Genomic DNA, 9,554 nt, shown 5'->3' with positions numbered 1-9,554 from the left:
GCACTACTGCAATAAATGGGGGAGGGGTATAAAGTTGGTTGTGGGCTACGAAGGTTCCCAGGCAGTGCCCACTCGTCCTTCTGGTATGAATAAGTTTAGTGTGGACAAGGGATTTAGGAGACAGGATGTGGTAAGAAATAGGGTAGGGGGGAGTTGATTCGGGTCTTTGCGTTAATTTTGAATTTTGATATTGGCCTTGGGGGTGGCGTTAGGAATAATTTACGTTAATTTTGGGGGGGGGGGCTACTATAGAGCGGAATTTTGATATTACTCTGAGAGGGCTGCATGGGAGGCATGCAGAGCAACGTGGAGTTTGGGTACCAACTCAGCATTTGCTCTAGTACCGAGGAAAACCACGGAAAACCTTGGTCGAGTTGGCCGGTCGCAGGATCTTCCGGATGCGTGCTGCTGACTTCTAGCCAGCAGTCCGGTATTTAAAATCGCGAGCCCTAACGGTAGCCTCTGTCCGTGCGCTTCCTTTATTAATAACTGATACATTTTTTTTTTCTTTTCATTTTTACATAGATTTGTTTTGGATAAGAAACGACCAACTTGGCTCGTTGCTTATCCAATTACAAAAAAAGTTTCAATTCACATTCCATAAATCATTTTTCCATTTTCTTGCCGTGGTCGTCTTGTCTTGTGTCCGTTGGTTCGCGGTCGGTCCAGCGTAGGGGAGTGGTCGATGTGACCGCCTATGGACTGGACTCTCCGGGGTACCTATAACGGGCTGGTGGTGCACTGTAGTGGGGGCTACAAAAGAAAAGCCGAGGTTTAGCTGCGTTTATGCAGGAGGTGAAGGAATTTTAAGGTGTGTTGTTGGGCTAATGTTACAGAACAATGTACTACAGAGGCAATCCTCTGACCGTTTATTGAGCAAAAGGATTGGAGGATTTCGCGGGTTGGGTCACCTCGCAAGAAGGGCTCGGGGGCGGAGGTATTTGTCAATGCTGGGATCGTACTGTCCTAGCTCTTGAATTTGACTGTTGTAGCTGGTGGCCGATTTCAAGTATAGCCTATTCGCTAATCCTTTAATGTAATTCTTGATCAACGGCATTCCGGTCTGTTCGTGTAGGGTACTAATTGGAGTAACCCTTGGCAATTTGGTTATTATTCTGAGGACTTTGTTCTGAAATGTCTGAAGTTTTTGTAAATGAGTGTTAGCAGCGTAGCCCCAGGCGGGGGAGGCATACGTCAGTATGGACCGGAGGAGTGATTTATAGATCATTAACGATAAATTTACATCCATTCTGGAGGATTTATTGAGTAAAGGAAATAGTTGCCTCAGTCTGAAGTTGGCTGTACGGAGAATGGATGATATGTGGGCCTTGTACGTCAATTTGGAATCTAGAATGACACCCAGATATTTGGTTTCGGAGGTAAAAGCTACGGTTTTATTAAAAAATTTTACGGTGGGAACAGTGCAGCGATAGTCGCGTAAACGTTTTGAAAACACGGTTGTGGTGCACTTGTCAATGTTGATCTGAATTCTCCATCTCCGAAACCAGGGTTCCAGAAGGCCTATTGCTCTGTTTAGTTTCGTTATCGCTATGTCTAATTTTCCTGAGCGAGCACTGATATTTGTGTCATCTGCATAGATTGAGATGGACACGTTGGAGTCATTCTCAATGGATGGGATGTCATTTATGTAGATGTTAAAAAGTGTTGGCCCGAGTAGGCTACCCTGGGGAACGCCGGCCCTGATGGGGCGGCAGCTTGAGTGAGAGCTCCCATGTGAAACAGAAAATGAACGGTTCTGGAGGTAACTGTGAATTACGTGGATTAGGTGAGGCGGAATTTTGACTTTAATGAGTTTTGCTATTAGCCCCGTGATCCAAACTTTATCAAATGCTCGTTCTATGTCCAGGAACAATGCCACTGTAGCTTTCTTATTGTTAAATCCGTGAGTGATTCTCTCTATATTTCTTAATAGTGTGTGCGTTGTGGAATGTCCACGTTTAAAACCATACTGGTCATTTCTGATAATGTGGAGCTCCTTAAGTTGAAAATTAATTCTTTTTAAGATGATTTTCTCAAAAACTTTGCCTAGGGAATTTAATAAACTTATTGGCCTATAATTTAACGGGGAGGAATGGTCCTTTTTTGGTTTTGGGAGCATGATAACTTTAGCGTTTTTCCACTGGGTAGGAAAATAATTTGAAGCTAATGACTTGTTAAATATTTTTGCAATAAATCTGAAAACAGGCCGTGGCAGGTGTTTTAGTACTATGTTCTGAATCCCATCAGGGCCAGGAGCCTTGCGGGGTTTAAGGTGGCGGATAATCCATTCGACCTCGCAATGGTTTGTAAGCCTTACGGAGGCCTGCGGAGGTTGCATCAGGAAGTCGGTAACTACCTGCTCTGTGCTAACGGTGAAGTTGGTGTCTACGTTTGGGTTCGTTTGGAATATTTCTTCTAAAGTATCAGCAAAAATATTCACTTTGTCTTGGTTGGTAATTGCAACGTTGCCATTGTGTTTCAGGGGTGGGATTTTTGTGTCCGTGTTTGTGAGGCTTTTTGTTATCCTCCACGTGTCTTTAGTGTTGGTAGTGTCGAGGCCTTGGAGTGTTTGCTGCCAGGTGTTCGAAATTTGATCTTTAATGGCCGAGTCAATTTTGTGTTTCAAGGCGTTGATGAGGGGACGAAGCCTTATGTCGTGGGTTCTTTGCCACTGATTTCTCAGTTTGTTTCTTTCTTGGATGAGAAGTCGAGTGGCTGCTGCAATTTGCATTGACCTGAAAGTTCTCCGTCTGAGCGGAATAGAGTGGTGCGTGGCCTTATTCAGAACGTCTGTAAGGTGGTCAATAGCTGTATCAATCTCACTGCTACAGCAGTTCCCATCTACGCACTGTGTGTTTAGGTTTTCAGAAATGTAATTTTGAAAAAGATTCCAATTGGCTTCGCTGTAGACGAATGTATGTTTTAATTCGTCTGGTTCTAGTGGACCACGTATTCTAAGAAGAACTGGGTTGTGGTCGGATGTCGAAAGACTGCCTTGTGTGCGTATTGAGTGGCTGGAAAGCACGTTACTGATTATGGCAAAATCAAGTATATCGGCTTCACCAGGATTACAATCTGGAAAGTGTGTGGGGTGGGATGGAGCCGAGATTACGTAATTACTTTTATAGTAATGTTTGAGAAGTGTCTGCCCCGCTGCATTGTTCTGCCGAGCGTTCCAGGTTAAATGCTTGGCGTTGAAATCGCCTGCTAGAATTACTTTGTTTCCGGTTTCCAAAAGATGGTCCAGGTCACTCTCTATAATTTTGCCCGGGGGGTTGTAAATAGAGATTAGTACTATTGTTTCCCTATTGATGTTAACTTGGATAGCTGTCGCTTCCATGTGTTGGAGGGGGGGAAGGGGAATCTCCGAATGCTTGAAGCCCTGGCGAATTAGAATGGCCGTTCCGCCACCCCTCTGATTTAGCCTGTCAGACCGGAATGTCGTGTAGTTTGGGCACTTAAATTTTGTTGCAGATTGTAAATGAGTTTCATTAATTAGAGCTATGGGGATGTTATTGGTTTCCAAATAATCTAATAGTTCTGATTTTTTAGTCTTGACGCCTCTGGCGTTCCAGAACAGGATGTCAGTGTGGCTGAGGGACCTACCCATGATTAGGAAGACCGAGGAGGGTGGCTAGGAAGTTATTAAAGATTATTGGGAGGGCGCTCTCATAAGGGTGCTGCATGAATTGTAAAAGCATTCCTGAGATGGAAGATAGAAGGTACTGGAAAGAGAAGTTCGGATTGAAAGTCCGAACAATTTCGACAAATTCTCTTGTCTGCTGCTGGGTGTGAGGATTTCCGAGTCTCAGACCCGCGGGAGGGTGTGGGTATTGTTGGGTGCGTTCATGAGATGTGTGTGTCTCTCTCTGGCTCGTGTGTTCTTCTTTTCCCTGCCTGAGTGGTTCTGTGTTGTTCCCCTTAGTTGCTTTGGTCTTGGGGCCTAGATTTTGGGCCGAGAGATGATTCGGCAGGTGTGACGTCCTGCGCTACTACAGAGAGAGCGGGAGAGACTGGTCTGTCCGGAACCGGCGAAGATCTGCCTGTTACAGAATTCGGAGGCTTGCTCGCTGCAGCCTGTGTTGATAGAACTCGTCTTTATCGTATTTAAATATTCGGTTCGTACCGCGAAGAAAACACGTCACTTCACAGACGCAGAAGTAGCGTGAAGTGCGATGCGCCTTTGTTCGTATAAACAAATGTTTGTAGAACATAAACCATTCGAGACATGTAAAATCTGAAAACAGATTTGGAAAGCTCATGACGTAATACGTATTTCGTACGCAATATGTCCAGATCCATCTCTTACGGTTTTCGAGAGGCGGGCGCTTAACGCGGCAGATACATCGAAAATTGTACGCGTTGGTTCATTAAATTTACAATAAATGTATAAACAATTATAATTACAACAAAATGCATTACAGATTCTTAAAGGTCCTTATTTACTGATCATTTTACATATAAGTTACATCACCCTTAATCTTACCATTCCTGAGGAATGAAAGTTTAAATGTGTCTCGGCGCTGGAACATACAAACGCTGATTTGCCGAATCACCCTTCAGTATGGACGTATTTACGTCATTACAGTACACGCTCCTTCTCAACATGGCAACGCTGGAGACAGATGGCCCCAAGCAAAATGGCGAAGCGATTTCACCCCGCCCCCTTCCGGTCAGCTGCCTTCGTGATTCATGTGCGAAGAGCAGTTTACCTTAACACGTGTTCCAACAACTCTGGGCTGAAAATTAAGAAACATGTACACGACCTAACAAAGCAGAGGACCACCATCTGTAATTTTAACACTTTACGAAAATTATTGTATAATATACCTCGTGCGCCTGACTGCTGCGATCGTGGGTTCGAGTCCCACTCAAGGCCGATCACTCATGCAAAGAGTTTCGAAATGTAAGTAGACCAACTTTGGCAGGACCGAAGGGACTTAGGACAGCGAAATGATGACGGGTAGGCCACGATCTTGCGATTCATGGAAAATAATGTTAACAAATTGACCATAGTGAGTTTTCAGCGAACCCTCTGAAACATGAAGTAGATTTGTAGATATTTAAGAATCCAGTTAATACTTCAAAGAAAATACCAAACATCATAACTAGTTCAAGCCTCCCCATCCCCAAAATAAATGCACAGAAATAACAGCTACTTTAACGTTCTTGACGAATACATACGTACAAATACAAAGCGAGAGAGAACATAACCCAGGAGTGAACAGAATGTCTCACATTTAATTATCCGTCAGGTTGCCTGTTAAAGGACGTGATGCAGCTACTAACCATTGAAATGTAAATGGCTACTGATATAACTGTTATTGTCAGTTACCAGTTCCTGTTATTTAAATAACAGCAGGAAACTGGTTACTGGTAATTCAGCTGCCGACCTCAGCTACTGTACAGTGAAATGTGATCGGGATCTCCACTAACAGCGACATGGCAGTTATCAGTTCCACTAATTCAAACAGTTGCTGCAAATAACAGTTATTGGAGAGTGCAGCTACTAACCAGTGAAATGTAAATAGCTACTGATATAACTGTTAATGTCAGTTACCAGTTCCTGTTATTTAAATAACAGCAGGAAACTGGTTACTGGTAATTCAGCTGCCGACCTCAGCTACTGTTCAGTGAAACGTTATCAGGATCTCCACTAACAGCGACATGGCAGTTATCAGTTCCACTAATTCAAACAGTTGCTGCAAATAACCAGTTATTGGAAAGTGCAGCTACTAACCAGTGAAATGTAAATGGCTACTGATATAACTGTTAATGTCAGTTACCAGTTCCTGTTATTTAAATAACAGCAGGAAACTGGTTACTGGTAATTCAGCTGCCGACCTCAGCTACTGTTCAGTGAAACGTTATCAGGATCTCCACTAACAGCGACATGGCAGTTATCAGTTCCACTAATTCAAACAGTTGCTGCAAATAACCAGTTATTGGAAAGTGCAGCTACTAACCAGTGAAATGTAAATGGCTACTGATATAACTGTTAATGTCAGTTACCAGTTCCTGTTATTTAAATAACAGCAGGAAACTGGTTACCGGTAATTCAGCTGCCGACCTCAGCTACTGTTCAGTGAAAAGTGATCGGGACCTCCATTAACAGCTACATGGCAGATACCAGTTCCACTAATTCAAACAGTTGCTGCAAATAACCAGTTATTGGAAAGTGCAGCTACTAACCAGTGAAATGTAAATGGCTACTGATATAACTGTTAATGTCAGTTACCAGTTCCTGTTATTTAAATAACAACAGGAAACTGGTTACTGGTAATTCAGCTGCCGACCTCAGCTACTGTACAGTGAAATGTGATTGGGATCTCCACTAACAGCGACATGGCAGTTATCAGTTCCACTAATTCAAACAGTTGCTGCAAATAACAGTTATTGGAAAGTGCAGCTACTAACCAGTGAAATGTAAATGGCTACTGATATAACTGTTAATGTCAGTTACCAGTTCCTGTTATTTAAATAACAGCAGGAAACTGGTTACTGGTAATTCAGCTGCCGACCTCAGCTACTGTACAGTGAAATGTGATCGGGATCTCCACTAACAGCGACATGGCAGTTATCAGTTATACTAATTCAAACAGTTGCTGCAAATAACCAGTTATTGGAAAGTGCAGCTACTAACCAGTGAAATGTAAATGGCTACTGATATAACTGTTAATGTCAGTTACCAGTTCCTGTTATTTAAATAACGGCAGGAAACTGGTTACTGGTAATTCAGCTGCCGACCTCAGCTACTGTTCAGTGAAACGTTATCAGGATCTCCACTAACAGCGACATGGCAGTTATCAGTTCCACTAATTCAAACAGTTGCTGCAAATAACCAGTTATTGGAAAGTGCAGCTACTAACCAGTGAAATGTAAATGGCTACTGATATAACTGTTAATGTCAGTTACCAGTTCCTGTTATTTAAATAACAGCAGGAAACTGGTTACCGGTAATTCAGCTGCCGACCTCAGCTACTGTTCAGTGAAAAGTGATCGGGACCTCCATTAACAGCTACATGGCAGATACCAGTTCCACTAATTCAAACAGTTGCTGCAAATAACCAGTTATTGGAAAGTGCAGCTACTTACCAGTGAAATGTAAATGGCTACTGATATAACTGTTAATGTCAGTTACCAGTTCCTGTTATTTAAATAACAACAGGAAACTGGTTACTGGTAATTCAGCTGCCGACCTCAGCTACTGTACAGTGAAATGTGATCGGGATCTCCACTAACAGCGACATGGCAGTTATCAGTTCCACTAATTCAAACAGTTGCTGCAAATAAGTTATTGGAAAGTGCAGCTACTAACCAGTGAAATGTAAATAGCTACTGATATAACTGTTAATGTCAGTTACCAGTTCCTGTTTTTTTTAATAACAGCAGGAAACTGGTTACTGGTAATTCAGCTGCCGACCTCAGCTAATGTACAGTGAAATGTGATCGGGATCTCCACTAATAGCGACATGGCAGTTATCAGTTCCACTAATTCAAACAGTTGCTGCAAATAACCAGTTATTGGAAAGTGCAGCTACTAACCAGTGAAATGTAAATGGCTACTGATATAACTGTTAATGTCAGTTACCAGTTCCTGTTATTTAAATAACAGGAAACTGGTTACTGGTAATTCAGCTGCCGACATCAGCTACTGTACAGTGAAATGTGATTGGGATCTCCACTAACAGCGACATGGCAGTTATCAGTTCCACTAATTCAAACAGTTGCTGCAAATAACAGTTATTGGAAAGTGCAGCTACTAACCACTGAAATGTAAATGGCTACTGATATAACTGTTAATGTCAGTTACCAGTTCCTGTTATTTAAATAACAACAGGAAACTGGTTACTGGTAATTCAGCTGCCGACCTCAGCTACTGTACAGTGAAATGTGATCGGGATCTCCACTAACAGCGACATGGCAGTTATCAGTTCCACTAATTCAAACAGTTGCTGCAAATAACAGTTATTGGAAAGTGCAGCTACTAACCAGTGAAATGTAAATAGCTACTGATATAACTGTTAATGTCAGTTACCAGTTCCTGTTATTTAAATAACGGCAGGAAACTGGTTACTGGTAATTCAGCTGCCGACCTCAGCTACTGTACAGTGAAACGTTATCAGGATCTCCACTAACAGCGACATGGCAGTTATCAGTTCCACTAATTCATACAGTTGCTGCAAATAACCAGTTATTGGAAAGTGCAGCTACTAACCAGTGAAATGTAAATGGCTACTGATATAACTGTTAACGTCAGTTACCAGTTCCTGTTATTTAAATAACAGCAGGAAACTGGTTACCGGTAATTCAGCTGCCGACGTCAGCTACTGTTCAGTGAAAAGTGATCGGGACCTCCATTAACAGCTACATGGCAGATACCAGTTCCACTAATTCAAACAGTTGCTGCAAATAACCAGTTATTGGAAAGTGCAGCTACTTACCAGTGAAATGTAAATGGCTACTGATATAACTGTTAATGTCAGTTACCAGTTCCTGTTATTTAAATAACAACAGGAAACTGGTTACTGGTAATTCAGCTGCCGACCTCAGCTACTGTACAGTGAAATGTGATCGGGATCTCCACTAACAGCGACATGGCAGTTATCAGTTCCACTAATTCAAACAGTTGCTGCAAATAACAGTTATTGGAAAGTGCAGCTACTAACCAGTGAAATGTAAATAGCTACTGATATAACTGTTAATGTCAGTTACCAGTTCCTGTTTTTTTAATAACAGCAGGAAACTGGTTACTGGTAATTCAGCTGCCGACCTCAGCTACTGTACAGTGAAATGTGATCGGGATCTCCACTAACAGCGACATGGCAGTTATCAGTTCCACTAATTCAAACAGTTGCTGCAAATAACCAGTTATTGGAAAGTGCAGCTACTAACCAGTGAAATGTAAATGGCTACTGATATAACTGTTAATGTCAGTTACCAGTTCCTGTTATTTAAATAACGGCAGGAAACTGGTTACTGGTAATTCAGCTGCCGACCTCAGCTACTCTTCAGTGAAACGTTATCAGGATCTCCACTAACAGCGACATGGCAGTTATCAGTTCCACTAATTCAAACAGTTGCTGCAAATAACCAGTTATTGGAAAGTGCAGCTACTAACCAGTGAAATGTAAATGGCTACTGATATAACTGTTAATGTCAGTTACCAGTTCCTGTTATTTAAATAACAGTAGGAAACTGGTTACCGGTAATTCTGCTGCCGACCTCAGCTACTGTTCAGTGAAAAGTGATCGGGACCTCCATTAACAGCTACATGGCAGATACCAGTTCCACTAATTCAAACAGTTGCTGCAAATAACCAGTTATTGGAAAGTGCAGCTACTAACCAGTGAAATGTAAATGGCTACTGATATAACTGTTAATGTCAGTTACCAGTTCCTGTTATTTAAATAACAACAGGAAACTGGTTACTGGTAATTCAGCTGCCGACCTCAGCTACTGTACAGTGAAATGTGATCGGGATCTCCACTAACAGCGACATGGCAGTTATCAGTTCCACTAATTCAAACAGTTGCTGCAAATAACAGTTATTG

The 9,554-nt window shown here is 42.2% G+C and overlaps 1 protein-coding gene across 14 annotated transcripts in view; it reads right to left on the bottom strand.

The window, feature by feature from the left end:
* Window positions 1–450: 450 nt before the first annotated feature.
* The window catches only part of LOC147871876 (uncharacterized), a 48,419-nt gene continuing 39,315 nt past the window's right edge, over window positions 451–9,554 (bottom strand). For 6 of the 14 annotated variants that reach the window (XM_087359954.1, XM_087359949.1, XM_087359948.1 and 3 more), the window contains one exon: window positions 451–753. In XM_087359954.1, coding sequence (XP_087216080.1) covers window positions 587–753 — 167 coding nt within the window. In that variant the 3' untranslated portion in view covers window positions 451–586. Of the gene's footprint in view, window positions 754–4,384; window positions 4,740–4,830; window positions 5,036–9,554 lie in introns of those variants that run through there. The other 8 variants (XR_015538224.1, XM_087359952.1, XR_015538226.1 and 5 more) reach the window with 7 other exon arrangements.

This window comes from Zootermopsis nevadensis, unplaced genomic scaffold (genome assembly GCF_977971745.1).
Source record: "Zootermopsis nevadensis isolate Lab colony 2312 unplaced genomic scaffold, Znev_1.0 Znev_ptg000037l, whole genome shotgun sequence".
Lineage (NCBI taxonomy): Eukaryota > Metazoa > Arthropoda > Insecta > Blattodea > Termopsidae > Zootermopsis > Zootermopsis nevadensis.
This window is presented reverse-complemented; position numbering and strand designations above follow the sequence as displayed.